Source organism: Mytilus edulis, chromosome 1 (genome assembly GCF_963676685.1).
Source record: "Mytilus edulis chromosome 1, xbMytEdul2.2, whole genome shotgun sequence".
NCBI lineage: Eukaryota > Metazoa > Mollusca > Bivalvia > Mytilida > Mytilidae > Mytilus > Mytilus edulis.
The window spans coordinates 29,158,142-29,182,071 of NC_092344.1; the positions used below are offsets into that span (position 1 = coordinate 29,158,142).

General features: G+C 33.2%; 3 protein-coding genes across 3 annotated transcripts; 2 read left to right on the plus strand and 1 right to left on the minus strand.

Moving 5' to 3' along the window:
• Positions 1–638: 638 nt before the first annotated feature.
• Positions 639–7,079, plus strand: LOC139501106 (uncharacterized). Its single transcript, XM_071290450.1, has 8 exons — positions 639–1,639; positions 2,303–2,474; positions 2,941–3,099; positions 3,522–3,652; positions 4,239–4,483; positions 5,435–5,558; positions 5,732–5,986; positions 7,029–7,079. The coding sequence occupies exons 1-8, from the start codon at positions 728–730 to the stop codon at positions 7,077–7,079; spliced, it is 2,049 nt and encodes a 682-aa protein (XP_071146551.1). The 5' UTR covers positions 639–727.
• Positions 7,080–17,137: 10,058 nt separating this feature from the next.
• LOC139501906 (uncharacterized) lies at positions 17,138–20,996 on the plus strand. Its single transcript, XM_071291567.1, has 3 exons — positions 17,138–18,038; positions 19,868–20,213; positions 20,860–20,996. The coding sequence occupies exons 1-3, from the start codon at positions 17,138–17,140 to the stop codon at positions 20,864–20,866; spliced, it is 1,254 nt and encodes a 417-aa protein (XP_071147668.1). The 3' UTR covers positions 20,867–20,996.
• Positions 20,997–21,146: 150 nt separating this feature from the next.
• LOC139502731 (probable ATP-dependent DNA helicase RecS) lies at positions 21,147–22,635 on the minus strand. Its single transcript, XM_071292671.1, has 4 exons — positions 22,566–22,635; positions 21,929–22,064; positions 21,540–21,710; positions 21,147–21,195 (listed from the first exon to the last, which is right to left on the minus strand). The coding sequence occupies exons 1-4, from the start codon at positions 22,633–22,635 to the stop codon at positions 21,147–21,149; spliced, it is 426 nt and encodes a 141-aa protein (XP_071148772.1).
• Positions 22,636–23,930: the final 1,295 nt, after the last annotated feature.

Below are 23,930 nucleotides of genomic sequence, written 5' to 3' on the forward strand. Positions count from 1 at the left end.
TAGTTAAAATCTTTTTATTATATGCTGGAGATGGACTAAAAATGTTACGAACAATACCAATTTGATAAATATCAATGATGTGTGCGATCTGACGACAAGGAAGGCACGTTTTCCCAGAGAAATCGTTGGGGAATCCAGGTAGGTCAATCTATTTATTTATAGATAGCAGAAAAATGGCGTCGAGTTAGTTGCCTTTTTGTTTCTTAGTATGGATAGTAAAATTTGGTATTTTCTCTGGGTCGTTTAAATCACTCGAAACTAGGCGAGACATGCACAGAAGTGATAGATATGTATTATAAATATAGAAAATTGAATATTTAAAAAAAAAAAAAAAAAAAAAAAAAATCTGTATCATAGACCCAAGCGCTTAGTATGGATAGTAAAATTTGGTATTTTCTCTGGGTCGTTTAAATCACTCGAAACTAGGCGAGACATGCACAGAAGTGATAGATATGTATTATAAATATAGAAAATTGAATATTTAAAAAAAAAAAAAAAAAAAAAAAAAATCTGTATCATAGACCCAAGCGCCTGTGATTTGTTCAGCTCTGATTCACTCCACTTTAAATATCAATGGATTCCATTCATAAATATTCTGACCAATCAAAATCACTTTCTCATTTTCATGGGAAGGGAGATAATTTGATCACATGATCGAAACAGAAACCATGATTGTTTACAATGCACATGCAAAAACGTAAGATATAAATCAAATGAAATAGTATTAATGGCAAGTCAGAAACCTGCTGACAGCTGTAATGACAGTTGCAGTATCTGTAATGACAAATTTGTTTATCAAGTGAAAAGAAAAAGATTTGATAGAACAAGCATTGACAGTAAATTACATAGACAACCAGAAAAAGTGAGTGATGTACTCGAACACTTTATTCAGTTAACCCCAAATAGGGATGAAAAGGCATACATTTGTTCTAGTTGTTCTTCCAAAGTTTTCAAATATGGACAATTACTGTATTCCAAAGAAGAGCTTAGAACAGTAGCAGATAGTTCAACTTACATTGGGAAAAAAATATTAGTGACATGTGCATCACCAAGAACTCCTAGCAGATACAGGACAAAGAAACAATGTGTCCGAACTACATGTACTGTTACCCCAAAACATACAATGAAACAATTTGTCCAATCGTCGAAAAAACTGCAATTGAAAGGCAAAAAGCATTCCTCTTTTGGATATAAAAGAACTGCTTCAATTTATTTATCAGCTAGCAGATACTCTAATGTTTTTAAAACTTTGATTAAAAACTCTAAGGCTGCAAGAACAGCTTTTAAAAATATTATGGTCGGTGAGATAAAAAAAGAGGTCTCTGAGCTTTGTAAAGCAAAGCATGATACAGTGTGGCGCTCTGGCTCGAAAAATGGCATCAATGCTTTCAATCAATTTTCATGGGACAGTGCAGTAGAAGAAACAAAAAGGATTTGTCCACTGTTAGTAGCAGCTGTGTCATCATCTTTGTCAAATAACATCAATCTACAGAGAAAGTTTGGAAAAACACAAGTGTCTTTACTGCCAAATTTAGGTTGCATCCTTGGACAGATTGTCTTCGCAAGGAAACCCTACACAATGAAATTTTTACAAGAAATGATTGGGCTGCAGATGTGGATGTCTGGAACCTCCAGAAAGGTAAAAAGTCCAAAATTATAACAAATCAGTCAAACCTGTGTTAAGACAAATGTCAGAGACTAGAATTAGATAAAAAAAAAAAAAAAAAAGTGTTTAAAAATGTTCAGCTCAATTTGAGACTGTCTGAATTTTTTTTATAGTTATTACATATGTACCACCTCAATGTTATTGTACAATTATTTTTTGTTTGTTACACAGGTTAGGCTGTATTGCAATTTGGTTTGATATGTCCATAAAAATTGAATTAGAACTAATATGCATGTTGTATTGAACTTTAATGAAACCCAAAATTGGCATGATAAGTTTGAGAAAAATAGACAGTACAATATATAACATATGGAAACAAGTCATACACAGAGCTATCCCCCCCTTATTTTATCAAAATGTTAAAATTCAGTGCATTTTGTTTGAACTTGGAATAAATCATTTTGATTTAAAACTTTGAAGCAAAAAACAAGTACATTACTTTTTTATAAACATGTAGCAATGAGATATCTAATGAAACATTAATCATGTTTCTCATTAGAAGGTATACAGAATTCACCTTATTTATTGTGATAAAAAGACACAGGACCCAATCACAATCACTGATTATCTTACTAACAAATGTTAAGATTTCAACTTTAATGTATGTATGAAATTTAATATAGATGTGTTTTTTAGGCATTTACCCGACTGAACCATTTAGGCATCACGCTAGGAACAGATGCAACACGTGGTGCAGTGGACAAGATAAGACAGGGGTTTAGTAAAGATCTAACAGAGATGAAAGAGCATTTAACCCGTAACAACAGAGCAGCTGTACAGATACGCAGAAGGTTGTTTGATGAAGAAGGTATCATATGCTAAATTAAATCTATGTATACATAATTTTTTAAAATTTAATCTATACTTTCAAATACACACTTACTACAGACAACAATAAATACAATTGATGCGTTCTTAAAGTGCTACATGTAGCTTATCAATTAAATTTGTACATATGTACTCTAAATTTCAGTGTGAAACTTGCAATCGACTGTAATTTCATAACTCAATATTATTGTTATATTTCTTAAAATTTAAATTCCATAGATGTACTGTTTGCTCAAATTCTGCACAGATTAAAAAAAATCAACAAAAAGAAGGTTGGGGGAGGGGGGGGGGGGGGGGGGTGTCAAACCCCAGAACTGGATATGACATATCTGTCAAACATTTTTGACATATCTACCCTTATTTTAGCAGTGACAATACAATTAAATATTTCATCAGATATTTAATTAGTTGACTTTTGTGTTGAACAATTCAATAATCAATTTTAGATGAAGAGGGAGATGGAGAAGGGGTTGCCATTTTGGACGATACTCTACCATATGCAGTAGAAAGTGACAATGAGGATGCCAATCCAAATAATGGAAGAGACGAGGATGCAACAAGCTTAAATGACACAATTCCTTTTGAAGATGAAGATGAAGTTGAAGGTACATATAAAAACTGTAAATATCATAAAGGACAAAGTTCATAATTTGAAAGGAACAAAGAGTATGTCTAACTTAAATAGAATGTCAAAATTTCACTCAAACATTACTTGACAATATTGGTTAAGGTTACTCTCTTGAGCAGCTATGATTAAAATTTAAAAGTAGCAAGGACAAGTAAAACAGACATTTTGGTAAGTGAAAATTAAGTCCTGTTTTTTCTAGGGGGAACCTTTTTTCTCATGATTACTTTTCATTTTATATATGATTATCTGATAACTGTTTACTGATCATTTGATTCTTGACATTAAATTAATAATTATGATTAATGATAAAAATAATGTGATTGCAAGTATTAAGTAATGCTAACATTAGATTCCAGAATAACATATTAAACTAGAATAAGTTTTTATTTTATATTTTAGCTATTTTAGCTGATGATTTGCAAGAAGCAGTTATGATTACACCAGCTGAAAGACAAGGATTAGAGGAGGTTAATGAAGATTTAATGGTTGTTAATGAAGATTTAATGGTTGTTAATGAAGTTGACAATGAGGTATAATTTTTAAGTCCTATGATGCTGTCGTTGTCAGATTTTAAGCTTACATGACCCTTCGGCGTCAAGAATCTTCTCTGAAACTACTGGGCAAAATACCTTCAAACTTTAACTTAATGTTCCTCAGGGTGCTCTTACTGTAGAATAAAGTGACAGATCCATAAAAAACAGGGGGAGGTTTAGGCAAGGCATGGCATGTTCAGTTGGGGGTGGCGGGTAATTCTCAAAATTCATTTATAGGCTCAACCTCAACAAAAAAGTAACCCCTAAAAAACTATAACTTCAGTATTTAACTTGTGTGATTTGAATGAGATTTTATTAGATGGTCACTTGCAAGAAGAGGAAGGATCATATTTTATAAAGGAGTGTTGGCCCCGACCATTATTGAAAAGGGACCAAAATTGTATCTTTTATAACTTTACTAATAGTTGGATCGATTTACATTTAGAATTTTATTTTGCATGAGCTTGCAATTACAGTATATATTCTTTGAGTAATAATATTAAATGATATTCATGCAATAATGGATGGCAATATGTATTGAGCCAAATATGACTTTGATAGCAACTTTTGTGTTATTTTATAGGAAGAAGTTCCAGAAAATGAACTTTGTTTATATAGTTTAGTCTTCGACAATGTGAACAAACATTTACATGCAAAGCAAACTAGCAGAGACAAAGGGAACATAATGAAAAATATGGTGCAGGCATATGCGGCTGTTGATCGGATACCAACAGGGCATCTTGATGATAAACAGCCAACACCTGCAGAAGTTGCTGAAATACCATGTACTGTGTTTTTAACTAATGAAGAAGAGGTTAAAACCATAAGGTATGAATATTTTATTTGCGACGTGTTTTAATCAACATGAAAAAAATAAAAATTACAAAATTACTGCACACCACAAAGAAAATTCAAAAAGGACAGTCCCTAATCAAATGCAGTGTTTTAATGCAATAACATGAGTCCTAGCGTAAGTTTTATACAGACCCATAGAAAAGGTCCATTACCATGTTTCGTCAAGAGGTAATTCTGTCAGACATTATAGAATACATCTATTTATGTAACTGTTCTTTGTCAGACATTTCTTATAGAAAAATGACACTCGTCTAAACATCAACCCAACAATGTTAGATCTGTAAATTTGCTTTTGCAAATTTTTTGTTTTTCCCTCACCGGAATTCGAACCCATGCTTCTGAGATATCGTGACACCAAATCACCTCATTGTATCCTGTGCGCTAGACCACACGACCATATATATATAAGAATAAGACAATGTGGTAGATTGCCAATAAGACAAATCTCCATGCATGACCTAAAGTAGTAAATATAAGCAATTATGGATCACAGTGCCATATGATAAAACACATTGTAAAGTGTTTGTGACAGGTCAGACTTTTAATTGCATTTTATGTTAGACAATTAGTATAAATAAGAAGATGTGGTATGAGTGTCAATGAGACAACTATCCATCTAAGTTTCAATGTATTTAAAGTTAACAATTACAGGTCAAAGTACAGCCTTCAACTCTGACCTTGGTTAACACTGAACAGTCAGCTATAAGGGTCCAATGATTAGTGTATAACAATTTAAACGGGAAAAATCAGGCATATTTCAGTGAGTCTTTGCTTGCGTAGTAAAAAAATTAGCATAGTACACAAATCAGTTAAAACGTCATACAGTGTCAAGTTAGTGTCCATTGGTATTTTCAAAAACTTAATTTAATTTTTTTCTAAATTGTCAACGTCTTAATTTAAAATTGATTTTGCCTTATATTTCAGATTAGATTATGTACAGCAGGTGAAAGAAGTTTTGGTTGCCAATATTCCTTGCTTCCAGAATTTGGAATATGAAGATTCTCGTGTCCATTTATACGAGCAACATTCATCTAGAAAAAGCAATTTGGTATGTATAAACATATAAAGAATGGAAAGTTGTCTCAATGGCAACAAAACCACATCTTTTTGTGTTTATATTCATGAATATTTCAATAATGTAACATATTTCTTGAAGCAAGGCAAACAAAAAGTTGCATTGCTTTAGTTACATAGTTGTCACGCCTTTTATTTTAATTTCAGATCCCTTTGGGAGTCCTTGATAAAGATGAAGCAAGAATTGCAGAAATGGTTGATATCATGGAAGACTACCACCAATATGTTCCTGGTACAAGAGATGAAAATCCTGTGATAATACCTCTATTTGGAGATGGACTAAGTGTAGAAAGGGGCTTTGATGCTCAAGATGCTCGCATCAATGCAGGTGATCCTTGGCAGCAGTTACAGGGTCTTCATCCATCCATCCAAGAATGGCACAAGCGGGGAATTTTGCTACAGGTAATATGTTTATTATGTTTGCAATAAGGCACACACTTTAATTATATTTGGTATGAAAAAAACTGTAGAATTTACCAGTCTAGCTTATCATAATTTTTTTGTTATTGCCAAGATTGTTAGAACTTTAATGAGGGTCCTAAAGGGGGGGTATGTGCATTAAAAAACGTGAAATAAAATAACCGTTTTACGATGAAGAGAACATAAAAAAAAATGCTTGCACATTGCTGTTATGAACTATATGAACGGAAGCACTTGAAATAGAAATGGTGAAAAAAAAGCACTTTGGAAGCAAATAACCCTTAACCACCCTCTGAAATGAAAATAAAGCATGAGCATTGTGGGAGACTTGAAATTGTTAGATATGTTAAGTTTTTTTTTAATTGTCTTATATTCTTTATCCATATAAATAAGAAGATGTGGTATGACTGCCAATGAGACAACTCTCCATAAAAGTTAACAATTATAGGCCAAAGTATGGTAGTCAACACAGAGCCTTGGCTCACAATGAACATCAAGCTATAAAGAGCCCCAAAATGAACAATCTAATTAAAAACCGATCTCTCATCGCTCCTGTTTTCTGATATGTCGCGTGGGAGATCTAACGAAACCCACTTTGAGGTCACATGTGAGTGAACTGAAAGTTATGAATTTATAATGATATGCAAATGAGTTGATGACCTATTAATAAGCCAATCAAAAAAGTTTAATGAATTATTTGGACTGCTGATTTTGTCGTAAATAAAATGAATTACATCCCTTTACCTCAGGATAAATTTCCAAGATCGGGGAAGACTCTTTTTCATTGGAAGAAAAAAAAACACCTATGAGGTCACTCACATGTGACCTCAAAGCCGGTTTCGTTAGATCTGCAACGCGACATATCAGAAAACGGGAGCGATGAGAGATCGGTTTTTAATTAGATTGCAAAATGACTAGTGTAAAACAATTCAAACAGGAAAACCAAGTCTAATCTATATACAAAACAAGACGAGAGAAACTGATTTCTTTAATTTCAATATGCATGTTTTTTTGTTTTTTTCAGGATACTTTTAGGCTTCTTTCACTGGCAGACCTATTTGGAAAATCACCGTGATTTTTGTAAAAAAATCGGTGTTTTTTGGCCAATCTGCGCGGAACGGAAAATAAATAGAGGTTCATCGTAAATTTTCCGTTTTACAGAATATTTTGCGGTTCTCCGGAGATTTTCCGTGTCTCAGGGAATTATCCGTTTGTCCGATAAAACGGGTGTGTATTGAGTCATTGATAGAACCAGTGATGCGTGAGCGACGGTTATTAATAGGTCGGTTGTATAATCCGTTATGCGTGAGCGACGTTCAATCATTAATTGATCGTTGTATAATCCGTTAAGTGTGAGGGACGGTTGTATTGAGGTACAGATTGTGATATATGTTGAAGTTTACAGAACTACTAGTATCATTAATCGATTGAGATATAAGGAATTTTCAAAAATTTATCACATTATGTTTCTGTAAATTTAGAGAGAAACAGATTATATATTTCTCGGGGTTAAAGGTTTACTTTTATGATGGAAAAATACATGCGTATTTCTGAGGACGCAGATCATTTAAACTTCATTGGCAAATAGGAATTTTTAAAACGGTCTTGATCACCTGCTGATCTATTAATCTTTCAGAATGAAATGCACATTTATACCTCTTGGGGTTGAAGGCATATATTAGCAAAATTAACAATATGCTACGATGAGATAATAACAAGTTGCGAATTTTAGTCCGAATGTGCATATATGAGCATATGGACATACATTCATCTTTATAATTAATCAGTTCATCTGTCATTTGTTTTATTAAATTACTTTTCAATTGTGGTATAAATACAATTTTATCATTGTGTAAGACGATTTGAGAATAATGCTTTCATCGTAAATACTTCAGAAATTATAATTGATTGAAGAACCGTTTATTGGAACAAAAATAAAATGAACGGCCTGGAGGAAGTTCTAACCTTAGTTGATATCAGGGGTCAATTGGTATAGCAGTATGTTACGTAATACAACGATCGTCGATGCATAATATGTATATGTATGTATATAGTATGCATGCAACTGGATTTCGACAACTCGTGGGTTGGCTTTTAGACAAAGAAGTTCCATTTTAAAGATATGAAAGTACGTCAATGCACGTCTTGTAAACTAATCTATTACTTTTTGAAATATAAATAAGTTATATTTAAAAGATTGGATGGTTATTTCACACGTATCAAAGTTCTTCTGTCATCATTACTGTTTTTCAATTATCTTTTGAGAGTTCGATCTTAAAACTAAGTTCGTCCTGACATTTATGGAATATTTGCCACTGGAAGTTAAACAACCAACAATCAATCATCTTATTACAAAATTTAAAATATGCCTGAGCGATAATATTCTTTTAAATTTTAATGTGAAAGACAGTTTCTCCATTTATAAGAAGGCACTTCCAGGTCTAATGTTAAGTGTATCTACATCCCGGGATTGAGATTTATTTACTATACTAGCAAAAAAAAAAAAAAGAAAAGAAAAGAAATGATGATACGTTTTTTTTAATAATTAAATAATTAACGTTAAAAATATATGTAATTAACTTGATCTAAAACTTGACCTCGCTCATAATAGAGAATGTGAAAAATCAATTGTGTCGACTGCACGGGATTGTCCAACGGCGGGAAATACCCTGTAACTATAAACACAGGTGATGTTACTGACCGATTGTGGAATGTCAACTCAGGGTTAAAGTGATGTGTAATGATTGTGCGCTTGAAAGTTGAGGCTCTAGTAGGTTCATATCAATTGATAATCGAAAATCTAAAATCATATTTTTTTCAAATCAACGATGAAGTTTTGGATATTATGGAAGGGATTTTTTTAAGGACAACGGAGGTACCTTAAAAGTCTATAGGAAAATATACAAATAAAATAATATAAAACAATTTCGAAGGTCACAACTTGTATCTTATAAATCAATGATAAAGCGACTTCATCAGTATTAACAGTTATAAGATTGCAATCAGATGACTTTTAATTTTGTTTGTGTTTCAGGAGTGTGAGTGTATAAGATTACCTTATATTACAATGTTTGTTTATATTGCTTGACCCTTATGGGTGTAATTTTGCCAAAAAGATTAAAAATATATACTTTGGATGTTCCATTCTCAGCATTGTTTCTGGTCTGTCTGTTCGTTTGTTCGTTCGTCCGTCCGTCTGTCCCGCTTCAGGTTGAAGTTTTTGGTCGAGGTAGTGTTTGATGATGTTGATATCCAATCAATTTTAAACTTAGTACACATGTCCACAATGATATGATCTTTCTAAATTTAATGCCAAATTAGAATTACCTCATTTCCTCAGTCCACTCAGGGACTTTCTATACTGATTAAAGAAAGTCCTTGGTCTGTTAAACATAGAAAATGATAGTGCGGATTGGGCATCCGTTTATACTAGTGACACATTCTTTTTTTAATTTATTAAACTTGTTCTCAGTGGCAGATCCAGATTTTTTTTATATATAAGGAGAGGGGAGACTAACTGATAATGTCATGAGAGGACCAGCTCCAGTCATTCTCAAGTGATTCCCTATATAATCAATATTTATTTTTCAACAAAAGGGGGCGGACACCGTGTCATTCCCCCTTTATAGCCGACTGAGAAACTCAAAGGGCTGTTTAGGCAGTCAATGTCGTCAAAAGCTTCTATGTGTTGTATAGCCAGTCATTGAGTCAGTGTCGTTAAAAACTTCCATGTATATCAATCAATCAAATCAAGACTATTAAAAACTCTCATCAACGCCATTCCCCACTAAATCCGGCTCTGGTTCTATTAATTTCATTACTTCTTCAACATATTAGTATCGGGAGCATGTGAGTATGGTAGCACTCCGTAGATAGGTCTGTAGTTTTGCATGTATGACACTAACAGTTGGCCTAACGTATTAGAAGGCCAGGGTTGGAAGGTTATTCAACATTCTGTGGCTCAATTGTAACTATATTTTCTGTGAAGTGCTACCTAAGCCGTGGCCTGGTGAACCCTACCCATTTTTTTCACTGGATTTTCCAATAGCACATCGAAACACTTTCAGCATTCTATATTTTTTTCACCAAAAAAATTGTACCTCAGCATAATACAGGTCATGAGGTACATTTGTTTGAGGAGGGGGTTTCAATTACTGTTTAATTTCCTGTTACTACGAATTTTCGGGATTTTTTTTTCATCAGATTTGCCCTGTTGTCTTTTCTTTTAACTCCGTGTAAACCCTCACACGCGATGTTTACAGAATCATTTGTTTGAAAAATTAAATTTGTTGTATTACCTCTTTTATCAAAATAATATTTAGTAAGCTTTATTAGCGCCTTTTCAAAGTCCAAGCATTGAACATTGCAAACACATATAGATATTTTCAAATGAATTAGAAAATATCTTCCCAAATCGACAGAACGAACAGAGAGATATTTGCCACTGGTCTTTACCCAGTTAACGATTCACTCTTAAATGCATTTCTCAAAAAACGATGGGAAACAGAAAAAAACCAGACTATATCTTTTGGATAAACAGCCAAGGACATTTCCAGACATGAATATAACTGCATGGACCATCGCTTACAAGTTTTGTGACAGAACAGACTTACAACTTTACTATAGTACATGTACAGTGCTTAGAACTCTCATAATTTTACTCCAGTTTACATAGTGCATTCTTTTATGTTTTATGATAACAGAACTGTGTTTTATCAAGGTTTATCATAACTCGTATGGTTTTATGATAACTGATTTCTGAGGAATATGTTTAATAATGTAAACTTTATTTAAAGATACGTTTTTTCCAATTGGCGCTAAAGAAAAGCACCATATGAATATTCATGAACCTACAACGATTGCTCAAAATCGTTATTTAAAAATCCTGTTTGTGAGATGTAGATTCATTTCAATACCGAAATTTCGTCTATATATTAAGTTTCACAAGTGTATAACACGGAGAAGCTATCAGAAGGTACATTACTCCCATTTTGTTTGGGTGTTAACCATCGATGTTTACAGCAATATCAAAGAATAAGATGATGATGGTAGAAAGAACTATGGGCGTCATGTGGCAAATATTACATGCATATCGGACCATGAGTTGTCAATCTGTATGAAAAGATTTCCAATACAACCATATTATTGAGAAGGAATGTTTATATGCTCTCGTACTAGTATTACAGGGTTGAACTTCTTGTGTCGTTCACCTTAGACACACATCTTTTTAACGATGTTTAAAAAAAAAGACAGAACCAATTTAATGTCATATATCCTTATTTTTTAATATAACTATAACAAGAATATCCCTATTTAGCGGACAAGCAGTTTATTCTTTTTTTCTGTTATTGAATATTGAATACCAAGAAGGAAAATAAATCCCGAAATTAATTTGAAACTTTGATACTCAATAGTTTTCCAGCAAAATATTCACATCCCTTGTGGATAATTAGTGTTTGTCCAGTGGCATATATAACATGCATGTCGGAACAGGAAATTTTGCATAATGTACTTTCAGAACCATCTTCACATCATTATACATTATAGCCAACAATTGTGATGACAACTCCTTCCTTTGTTCGAGAACAATATTGTTGAAATAGAAATCTGTGATTTTACTATGTCCATAACTTCGATGAACCCAAAGCAAGTTAAATATCGACCTGTATTTAATTCAAATAAGTTCTCTTCTTCTTTCTCGTCCATCGACATCCCATGATAACATACTGTTGTCATACGAGGACTAGTTTATTTACAAAACTTTTAACCCAAATAAACAAAATGTATGTGTCTTTCTTATGTTCAATGTAAAAATGTATATAATTTTGAATTGCAACTATCTATAGTTCCGTAACTTTCTATCAAGGCGTATAAAAGAATGGTCGATAACTGCGTATTGTTTGTTAAATCAATATTTCTTGTATGTTTCAAACTGTCCTTCACTTTTGAGAACGAGTACTTACATTTCCCCAAATTTACACTTGGAAAAAATGTGAAAACAGATTTTTATTTTATCAAATCTTTTTTTTTGGAATTATTTAGATTTTTATAAATAATATTCTTTACAACAGAAATGTAATTTATAAACAAGCTTATGCGTTTAGTAATGACTAGTATATCGGACACGCAAGACAGAGATTTATACTATACACCTGATAGTTCAAAATGGAAAGTTACAAGTTATCGGTCGTATACACTGATCAATACCCTTAGAAGTGAAGCGATGCATGAACTTGCAAGTCCGACAGGAAATCGCTTGAATACCTGAACGTGTCACTTCACAATACATTTGGGAGTAATACCTTTAGCCATGCTGGTGATCAGACAAGGGAAGGTACACATTTATTTAAATAAGTTTATTACATAAAAGAATTATGAACAAATTAGATTTTCGAAAACAATTTTCACGGAACACTTATTTACGCTCATTTATGACTTTGAACTATGACTTTTTCACCAATTCCCATATAAACAGTTAAATACGACAGACCTTGGATTACCACGGTATTGCTGGCTTATATTAACCCTTAAACCAAATTTCTGAAATCCTTGTATTGTAGTTCCTGAGAAAAATGTGACGAAAAATTTTCAACTTGGCTATCATGTGTAAAATCAAACAAGTGTTCGGTAAACAGGAAGTTGTTGAGTGATGAATCTGAAAACGCATCAAGTTCCAAGTGTAGCTGACTTATATCAAGCCTGAAACCAAATTTCAGAAATCCTGGTAGTGTACGTAGTTCCTGACAAAAAATGTGACGAAAAATATTCATGGGATGGACGGACTGACTGACAGACTGACTGACGGACGGATGGACTGACGGACTGACGAACAGAGGTAAAACAGTATACCCCCCTTTTTTCAAAGCGGGGGTATAATTAAATATCTTACAATGCAAAGCTAGTTGTTTGCGATGTGCGATGATGCGTAGCTGTATTGTAGATTACCACGTGAATTAGATCATTTTGATTATCTTTGAATTCACCACAGTCGCTTGAATTTTAGTGATATATGTATGAAATTTTTTTTTAAAAATACTGTTATATGTATAATATATATATATATTATACATATAACAGTATTTAAAAAAAAAAAAAATTCATATATATTATACATATAACAGTATTTTTTTAATTTTTTTTTCATACATATATCACTAGAATTCAAGCGACTGTGAATTCACTAACACGTGGCTGTTGACACATTACACACAATATACTTAAAATACCTGGGGCAATTTACACTTCTGGTTTATTGTCCCTTTAACCAGCCAGTGTATCTGTGTATGATGTATTTATCTACCGTGCAAGGGTTGTGTAGCCAGTCAAGGTCGTTAAATGTATCTCTAGCTCCATTGACAGACTCCCATAATAATATATTCGAAAGCGGATCCCGGATTTTGAAAAAAAAAGAATGTGGAAGGACGTAAAGACAACATTACAAATTGGACTAGTGTACATGCAACATTCAATCTATTTCTTGTGTGACAGTTTACTGACTGTCAAACCCGTGTTCAATTTATTATTTTGATATGGTTCCATCATTCGAAAATAAGTTATTAAAATCTCAGTAGGCTAAAAAAAAAAACGACTGGATTTTACCCACAGAGTGCAAAAAACTCAGGTCACGGAAATGGTCTCTACTACTTCAAACTTTGGCAATCATGGCTAAAATAAAATCTAATCAGTCAATTTCACAGTATCACAATTTCATGTAACAGAAGAAGATAGTGCCTTGAAGATAGCTGAGTAAAATAAATATTTTTTTAAACAAGATATATGTAGGGAGCTCTATTTTTAACCAACCCGCGCATGAACAGATTAATTTTTTCTTGTATTTACTTCCTGAATGACACGACTCTAGAAATGTTTGCCACTGGACATCAATTTAAAAATTAAATAGAATCAGACAGTCATGCTCGAGCAAATAACATTGAGAACGGAACTTTATAGCAAGATATATACTATAGTGTATACAGATTGTATTTGAACACATACGAGGGTCTTGAATATTGTCTTATAGTTGTAATTTTTCTGTAGTCTTCATATTTTCCCCCATTATTCTATATTCTTTGTTTTCTTGGTGTCTATTTTATTTACTTTTTTGGCCCTTTGTTGTGCACTTTTTGTCCATATATATTCTCTCTTCTTCTATTAGATCCTATTCAAACCCTTATAAACATACACAATCAAAATGTTCAACTCAAAACCCCAGTTGACTTGTCATCCATGGAGTTTTTCTCAACTGTTGAGAATATAACAAATGCTAAATGAGTCCGTTTAAAAAAAAGATGTGGTGTGATTGCCAATGAGAAAACTCTCGTTAAGAGACCATATGCCACAGAAATTAACAACTATACATGTAGGTCACCGTACGGCCTTCAACAATGAGCACAGCCCATACTGCATAGTCGGCTATAAAAGGAGAAAAAGTCTAGGAGTCCATTACTGATATTACATATATATATGATTAATGTATCGAGTATACGTCTGATGCTTAATTATTGGCTCTGCTGGAAGGCAAAATATTTAGCTCTTTACTGACTAGTATTTAACAACTGAAACTAGATAAGTTATGAAAATCAAGGAATCTATACATGCTATAACAGCAAATTTGAACGGAACCAAAACGCAAATTAGTAAAATAATAAGTATACAACTTGCATTTCAGCATTTTAATATTGGTAATTATTAATGATGTAATGCGTAAATACGTTATCCTACACAGTGGAACAAATGGGAAGCCAAAGTACGTTAATGTCTGGATTAATCTTCTGCAAAAACAATGTCATTTTGTTTATTTTATCTGGTTAAATCTTCTGACATCAGACTCGGACTTCTTTAGAACTGAATTTTAAATGTGCGTATTGTTATGCGTTTACTTTTCTACTTTGGCTACTAGAGGTATAGGGGGAGGGTTGAGATCTCATAAACATGTTTAACCCCGCCGCATTTTTCCGCCTGTCCCAAGTCAGGAGCATCTGGCCTTTGTTAGTCTTGTATTATTTTAATTTTAGTCTCTTGTGTACAATTTGGAAATTAGTATGGCGTTCATTATCACTGAACTAGTATATATTTGTTTAGGGGCCAGCTGAAGGACGCCTTCGGGTGCGGGAGTTTCTCGCTACATTGAAGACCTGTTGGTGACCTTCTGCTGCTGTTTTTCTATGGTCGGGTTGCTATCTCTTTGACACATTCCCCATTTCCATTTTCAATTTTATTTCAATAAACTGACTTAAATAAAATTTAAGCAAGTTAAACTGTAAGCTTGCCGCCGTTGATACCCCCGCCGAAATATTTCGGTTCACAGGAAGTTGTTGAGAAATGAATCTGAAAACGCACCACACGGTACAACTTACTTGCATAAACCCTGTAACCAAATTGATAGATACGAAAAAGATAGATACGAAAAAAATTTACTGAAATAAATGTTTAATTTACATGTAATGTATGACGTACTTAACATCATCTTTGTGTAAAGAAACGTTTGAATTGGCTGATCTTTTTGTAAAGCATGCTATTTTGACGGTTACGGATTCAGACTCATTAAAGATGCATTTCTTTCTAACACAAACGATGCAAACGGCTAAGCTCGCACATGTTTTGATCATTTTTTTCAAACACATACGTTTGCAAAGTTTACATAAACTTTGACAAACTATGCAAACACTAAAAATGCGTCTCGAGTTTGTCGTTTGTTAGTACAAACGCTGCATTTGTTTCTAACTTCAACCTGATTAAACGAAGTATTTGTTTCTACGTTTGTAAAAAAGTCTGATTACCAACAACATGTGCATGCATTATTGACAATTCAAACAGGATCATTAAAGATTTGTCAAACGATGTATTTGTTTCTACTCGTGTATCGTTTAGAAAACAGTAACACACGCGACACAACGTTTACAAAGTTCTTGTTAGGAAGAAATGCGGCCTAAGAAAAATCTTATTAGAATCACAAGAAGTTCTGATAGGTCGTAAAATAAACTTCCAATCACTTTATTCTTTTCACATGTCAATTTAAAAATAATAAATTCGCAACGATGTCATAATTGAAAGCACGAGGAAGGCTGGCCAAAATGTTCAACTTGCGGCTAGTGATTGACAGGTATGATTATATCTTGGGGCTCTTGTGGGGAGCGTGGTGTCGGACGGAAAAAAGATTTCCAGTATTCATATATATATAAATGTCGATCTGATGTGGAAAATTGTGAGTTTTTTTTTAATAGCACAAAGAAAAAGACGTTAGAAGAGTAACAATGTGTAACTATAAACGAATTACTCGTTTATAATCTACGAGACTGATCAGATCGAAGTTTGATAAAAAAACAAACAAAAAAAAAGCATTCAATATCAAACCTTCTTGGTTGGAGAAAACATGTTCAATGTATACCTGCAAATATGTCTTAATAAATTATATTGTGTATTTAAATTATCTCCATTGAATACAATACAATTTATTAAATGTATCTATGATATCCTCCATAAATAAATATCTGTACAGGTAAAGTTAAATTCGGATCAACAGATTGATTTACGACCTTCCGCTTGTCCATGTTGTATTGCAAAAATATCACAGCAGGTGTTACTCACACTAGACAAGTGTCAAATCAGTATGACATTATGTCGGATTACGGCATCTGCAGTAATTAAGACTCTGTTTTTACTGTTTTTACAGGAACTGATTTATCTTAACATGACAATAAAGAAGAATTTTGTAAGGTGAACATATTTGTAGTATTGCAAAGTTACCACGTGCATTTTCCTGTTCATTGGTCACATTTAAATAGATTATTCTTTATTGAACTAAATTCGATATTTAAATTGCAAGTAACTTTAATATCAAAACCACCGCTTTTTATTTCTCGACTGAAAAGGGTAATAAGACGGTTATTTTTATCTGACTGTAAACAGTGTATATAATCACAACGATCTATTAATAACCGTTGCTCACAGATAACGGATTATACAACGATCTATTAATAACCGTCGCTCACGCATCACTGGTTCTATCACTGACTCAATACACACCAGTTTAATCGGACAAACGGATAATTCCCTGAGACACGCGGATAATTCCCTGAGACACGGAAAATCTCCGGAGAACCGCAAAATATACTGTAAAACGAAAAATATACGATGAAGCTCTATTTATTTTCCGTTCCGCGGAGATTTGCCAAAAATCGCGGTCATTTGCCAAATAGGTCTACCAGTGTTTACTCCCAAAAAAGTGCTAGAAGTGCTGGATCATTGTCATACATAAGAAACTCATACAGACAAATAAATGTGAAGGAGAAAGTGTCTGCATGCTTTAATGAAGCAACTGAGTTACTTAGATTTTCAACAACAGCATACATTGTGGCTTCAGCATTGACATTCATGAACTGCGCTTCTATCGATGATATTCCCACTGATCTCCAAACCCAACAAGATGACTTGCTTCTGTATATGTCAGAAATTGCAGAAAAGATAGTGGAAATGTGTTTCCTCCCACCAAATACTGTGTCTATTTTAAATGCCAATACCTCACAAAAGGACATTTATAAATACTGTGTATGTAAAAATGACATTGAAGAAGATATGATAAGGTGTAACAATAAGAAGTGCAATAGGGGAAAATGGTTTCATTATTCATGTAAAGACATTACAAATGATGAAATTCTTTCTGAAGAGTGGTACTGTTGTCAAGTTTGCAAGGTCAGTCAAACAAGTTCTGAAGTTAAAGATGATTTAGTGTATGAATATAGCCAGATGTTACTTTGGAGAGGTATTGGAGAGATGATACGTCATAAGGCAATAAGATCCAACAATGGACCAAAAATGTTAATGTACTGGAAAGAAGATATGGTTGAGTTCTTTAAAATGGGACATACAAAGTACTTTTTATGTGGACATAGATTATTGATGGACACACATGGTGCGTTGTCATTAAGAATAGCCAAGCAACTAACATGGAACAGAACAGTCAATGTCCACGGGGGTGTCAATCGCAATATAGAGATGGACTTACAAATGGAGTTCTTTAATAAAGAACTTAAAGGTAAAATATTTTTTAAAAATAAGTTACTTCTAACCTTTTATTATTTTTATGCCCCACCTACGATAGTAGAGGGGCATTATGTTTTCTGGTCTGTGCGTCCGTTCGTCTGTTCGTTCGTTCGTTCGTCCGTCTGTCCCGCTTCAGGTTAAAGTTTTTGGTCAAGGTAGTTTTTAATGAAGCTGAAGTCCAATCAACTTGAAACTTAGTACATATGTTCCTTATGATATGATCTTTCTAATTTTAAAGACAAATTAAACTTTTGACCCCTATTTCACGGTCCACTGAACATAGAAAATGAAAGTGCAAGTTTCAGGTTAAAGTTTTTGGTCAAGGTAGTTTTTGATGAAGTTGAAGTCCAATCAACTTGAAACTTAGTACAAATGTTTCCTATGATATGATCTTTTTAATTTTAATGCCTAATTATATTTTTTACCCATTTTCACGGTCCATTGAACATGGAAAATGATAGTGCGAGTGGGGCATCCGTGTACTTTGGACACATTCTTGTTTGTCATCATGTTAGTCGTCGTTGTCATTGTAAACTTTTAGTTCGCATTAAAGTGTCCACAGTATATCTCAGTAAGTATTCATGATCAGTAAACTTTGCATACAGGTGATTGATTGTTAGCATCCAAGCAGAATTAGGTCACTGTGACCTATATTTTCAGCTTCATTGACTTACATTAAAGTTTTCATCCAAGTTTATAATATATATCAGTAACAAGTTATCAGTTAACTGCTAGTAGTCTGTTGTTATTTATGTATTATTGTCATTTTGTTTATTTTCTTTGGTTACATCTTCTGACATCAGACTCAGACTTCTCTTGAATTGAATTTTAAATGTGCGTATTGTTATGCATTTACTTTTCTACATTGGCTAGAGGTATAGGGGAGGGTTGAGATCTCATAAACATGTTTAACCCCGCTGCATTTTTGCGCCTGTCCCAAGTCAGGAGCCTCTGGCCTTTGTTAGTCTTGTATTTTTTTAATTTTAGTTTCTTGTGTACAATTCGGAAATTAGTATGGCGTTCATTATCACTGAGCTAGTATATATTTGTTTAGGGGCCAGCTGAAGGACGCTCCCGGGTGTGGGAATGTCTCGCTACATTGAAGACCTGTTAGTGACTTTCTGCTGGGTTTTTTTCTATGGTCGGGTTGTTGTCTCTTTGACACATTCCCCATTTCCATTCTCAATTTTATAATTCAATCCTCCAACCATTCATATGAGATCTTCTCCGCTGAAACTACTGAAGGAATTGGAACCAAACTTGACCACAATCATCTTAATGGTTTCTACTTTGAAATTATGTTCCCATTTCTGCTGATTGAAAAATATGGCTACCAATGGCTAAAAATAGAACATTGGGGTCAGCCAACATTTTTGGTCTACTGAAGGAATGAGAACCAATCTTGAACAAAATTCTCCCAAGGGTTACTTTGGTTTTTCTTTTCTTTTTTAAGAATAATCATATTCCTCAGCCACAAGGATACAGTAGTTATTTAATGTATATATGCTCATAATTAGGGACATCAAAAGTTCAATGAGGAATGAAAAACTTTATTCACATAGTTTTTCATTACCCCTACCCCCTCTTAACTTAATTTGGGAAAAATTGTTTGACCAATATGGATATATGTAAAAATCAATGTCTGATAAACAAAACTTGCAGTAGTTTAACCCCACCACACACCCAAACTATTTTATTTAAGGTTTTTTTATCCTACATTGATCTTTTGATGTCGTCCCTTACTATTTACTCTATTCAACAAGTACATTAAAGTAAAATTCTAGTTTAACCAATTATTAAATGAACATTTTTTGTTTTCAGAATCACTGAAAGATGCTGGGGGAAACATTTCAGAAAAGACCATGGCAAGACATGGGGAAATGGTTGGTGTCGCAAAACAACTAGGGAAGATTATGGACAGAATTTGCATATCAAGTACACAATACTGTAGAAGTAGATCAGAAATTAAAAGAAATGATGATATAAAGCATCTCGTTAATTGCTTGTTAAAGAATGATTGCTGTAAACGAACAACATTAGCAAGATATCACACTGGTTTTGGGGATATTTCTTTCAACACATCCACAGATCATCCCATCGCAATGAGGAAAAGAATCGAGAAGCATGTAAAAAAAAGATCAAAAAGACTTCGTCTAATCAATGCAAGGTAATATCTTTTGACAACTATAGTCAGATTAAACTTCACATTGACCTTCAAGGACCAAAAAAATTTGAAATTCTTACACTTGATATTTGGTATTTCCAGATGTCACCTTTAATTGTCACCTATCGAAGTGCTTTCTTCCAGCAACAAATTGGCACACCAATGTGGAATAATTGTGCCCCCTTCTTTCCTTTTTTTTTGTTCTCTTACGAAACAGAAACTACTAAATAGCCAATCTATAAAACTTGTGAGAATGATAAGCATGATGAGCTGTACCTATCTACCAATTTTAAGATAAATTGGAATAAATTTGTAGGAATTATAGCCCCTTAATTCTTTAGACTTTATTTTTTGTCTATTTTGCACTGAAAGAGTAAGCGTCCTCTGCTTCTATATCTATTTTTGTCAAGAAAAAAACAAACATATTCACCAAATTAAAACTTGGATTTTACTTTCCCTTTACATTTACAGTTTTCAAAACATATACTACAACAATAGCATCTTTCACAAGAACAAGATTCACATTTTTCAGATTCACAATCTTTTGTTTTAAGTAAGCCTTTCTCCATTCCTTTCAAAGTAAACATTGATAGGATTTTTCTGCGATAGCAAATATCACCTTTTAATATTGATTTTAATTGTTCTTCAGAGCCTAATAGAGACCTGCCATATGGATATGTAATACATAAGCCTTGCCTGCCATCTCTACCACATCTGCCTGTTTCCTGCCAAAATGTCATGACTGACACAGGAGCACCCCAGTGGATGACATATTCTACATCTGGAATATCTATGCCTATGCCAAAGGCAACTGTTGCACAAATAACACGTATTTTATTACTTTGTAATTTAAAATTAGTCAATACACGATCAGCTGTATTTGTGTCTGTCCTACTATGAAACATTTCAATAAAACGATTTTGCAATTTTTCCTCTTCATGATGGTATGCACATTTTCCCAGTTCTTCCATAAGCCACATGTACACTGAATTACAATTGTATATATTTGTGCAGTATATAATAGTTTTTGGAGTCAGTTCCTGTTTATCCTTTATTAGATCAAGCAGCCATGCCAAGTTATCACCAATATCTTGTTTCACCTTTTTCTCTACATGTAAGTATACATTTGGCCTGCAAAAAAAAAACAGTTTACTGAGTTAACAAAGATGAAATAAAATAACATAGAGGCTGCAAAATTCAACATTAAGTCTTACGTCAAGAGATAATGACAAAGCAAGAGAAACTGGAGTCAACAAGAAAGTTAAAATTACACATTTAAACAAAACACGCTTAAAGATTAACAACCTTAATAAATTATTTGGCACATACCTGTCAGGCAAGACAGCAACTACCTTGGTGTCATTATCTAATGCAAGTAGAGAGTACAGGTCTTCTTGGATTTTTTCTGTTGCTGTTGCTGTAAGAAGTAGAGTAGGACAACTTGCAAAGAGGCTGATGATATCAGCAACCTTGCGGTACTCAGGTCGGAAATCAAGGCCCCTGAAAAAATAATTATATTGAAACAACATGTACAATCCTTTAATGGAACAATCAATTAAACAAATGTTAAGGTCTTCTATTAAAAAAAAAATCTTCAGAATATTTATTAAAAAAAATGGTAAAGGAAAAAAGAAGAGATATATCTGACAGAAATTCAGAATACAGTTTATCATATATACATGAAACACTTATACTGAAATTTAAAGAAAAAAACAAACCATTCTGAAATACAATGGCATTCATCAAAAACCAGTAGGCAAATCTGGCTCTCCAGTAACCGTAGATCATCAAGTGTTTTCCCTTTCAGGATTTCTGGTGATGCAAATATCATGTCCACATTGCCATCTTTCATTGCTGCAACAGATATAAATAGTGTTTATTATATTGTCTAGGATTGGTGAAAAGGTATTAAAAGTCTTGTTCTATAAACTTGTCTCTAGGCTTTTAAAATTGGCAATGATTGGGTCTGTTCTATTCACATTGTTTGCTCTCAGTCTGGGGCCATGTGGCAGATGCGTATTAAGTGGGTGGGTGTGGGAGGCATGCCTCCCCACCCCCCTTTTGTGGGAAAAAATTGGTTGATTATATAGAGAATCACTGAAGCGGGCCACTTATGCAGTAAGTGCCACCCCACCCCCTTAAACAAAATTCTGTATCTGCCACTGTGTGCAACACTACTGAGAGGGAGGGTATAGTATCTAGCATTATCTAGCCATCTGTCATATGATTGAGTACCATGTAATTAAGAAAGGAAGGCAAATTATAATGTTAAATGTTTTTAAATGTTTAATTAAGACACGAAGGCAAATTATGATATTAAATGTTTTTAAAAGTTTAATATTCACTACAATTTACCTTTACTATCTTCAGCTGGTGCATCTTTCATGATTGCAGCTCCTCTTATCTTCTTAGATTCCAGCGCCATGACTTGATCCTTCATAAGGGCTTTGAGGGGGGAAATTACTAGGCATGTCATCTTTTTGTTTTCTACCTAATTTGTTTCAAATATCAATTTTTAAGATATTTGTTTAAATATATTAAAGCAATATCTCAAAATAATTAAAGCTACATTTTCACATCAAATAAATGTGATAAAAATTGAAACTAACATTTCCTGAGTCCTGACATTTTTTTTTCAATTTTGGAAAAAGTAGTGGTTTTGTGATAAATGTCAGAAATGAAAAAAGTTAAGATAAATTTTACCCCTTTTGCACCTATATCTATGATTTATTTAACAAATGATAAAAATTTATAAATTACAAATCATAGCAATTTAGTTTGAATGTAAAACTACCTTTGACTTCATTAAGACAAAAAGGGTATATATAAGACTTTTTCCAAATCCTGTTGGAAGCATTGCAAACACATTTTGGTCATTTAGCAGATGCTGAATACATTGTTTTTGTTCATTTTTAATTCTTATATCAAATTTGTAAGCTTCAATTATTTCTTCCAAGTATTGCATATTAAAAACATATAAATAGCAGACAGCATGTGCTTGTTCTATTTTTAGAGATCACCTGACAATTTTTAGAGATCACCTGACAATTATCTCCCTTCCCATGAAAATGAGAAAGTGATTTTGATTGGTCAGAATATTTATGAATGGAATCCATTGATATTTAAAGTGGAGTGAATCAGAGCTGAACAAAGGGTGCTATAAACAGTTTCGTACTAAAAACTAGGGGTATTTCCCCAGTGAGATTTACATACTGATGGAATTCCCTGCTATTTATATATCACTAAATGAAAAAGTTGATTGTTTTTTATGTTCAATGTGAAAAACATATATTGAAGTTCAATTAAAATGCCACTTTTGTCAAGATTTAAAAAAAAAAAATGTTTTTGTGACTTCCTACTATATGGGAGGCAACTCCATAAACAGCTGATTTTCACCTGTTGCAAAAAGCACTTTGATTTGTCAGGTAAGATAGCTCCTTTCGGAGCAGGCGAACGTAGGCTGAAACTACATTTTCTTAAATCAGCCGGATAAGCTCTTCGAAATACATATTATAAGAAATCTCAAATATATGCACAGGTTACTGATCCATGTGTCCAAAGGTGGTCTGTTTTTAAGTTTTTTTAGGGGGAAAATGCCTAATTTCCAGCTGATAACTTGTACCAATTTGCATGTTTAAACAAGAGATGTTGGATTTTTTTTTATTTAATCAGAAAGTTCATAGAATTATCTTTCCATTGATGTATAGATATCTATATAAC

What these genes read in the sequence shown, in the direction of transcription:
- LOC139501906 (XM_071291567.1), top strand. Translation starts at nt 17,138, where the DNA reads ATGAAGCTCTATTTATTTTCCGTTCCGCGGAGATTTGCCAAAAATCGC. An exon ending in CTTTAATAAAGAACTTAAAG is followed by an intron (nt 18,039 to 19,867) that starts GTAAAATATTTT and finishes TTTTGTTTTCAG; the next exon opens with AATCACTGAAAGATGCTGGG.
- LOC139502731 (XM_071292671.1), bottom strand. Translation starts at nt 22,635, where the DNA reads ATGGCGCTGGAATCTAAGAAGATAAGAGGAGCTGCAATCATGAAAGAT. An exon ending in ACCAGCTGAAGATAGTAAAG is followed by an intron (nt 22,065 to 22,565) that starts GTAAATTGTAGT and finishes TATCTGTTGCAG; the next exon opens with CAATGAAAGATGGCAATGTG. An exon ending in TGCCATTGTATTTCAGAATG is followed by an intron (nt 21,711 to 21,928) that starts GTTTGTTTTTTT and finishes TTATTTTTTCAG; the next exon opens with GGGCCTTGATTTCCGACCTG.
- LOC139501106 (XM_071290450.1), top strand. Translation starts at nt 728, where the DNA reads ATGGCAAGTCAGAAACCTGCTGACAGCTGTAATGACAGTTGCAGTATC. An exon ending in AGATGAAGATGAAGTTGAAG is followed by an intron (nt 3,100 to 3,521) that starts GTACATATAAAA and finishes TTTATATTTTAG; the next exon opens with CTATTTTAGCTGATGATTTG. An exon ending in TTAATGAAGTTGACAATGAG is followed by an intron (nt 3,653 to 4,238) that starts GTATAATTTTTA and finishes GTTATTTTATAG; the next exon opens with GAAGAAGTTCCAGAAAATGA.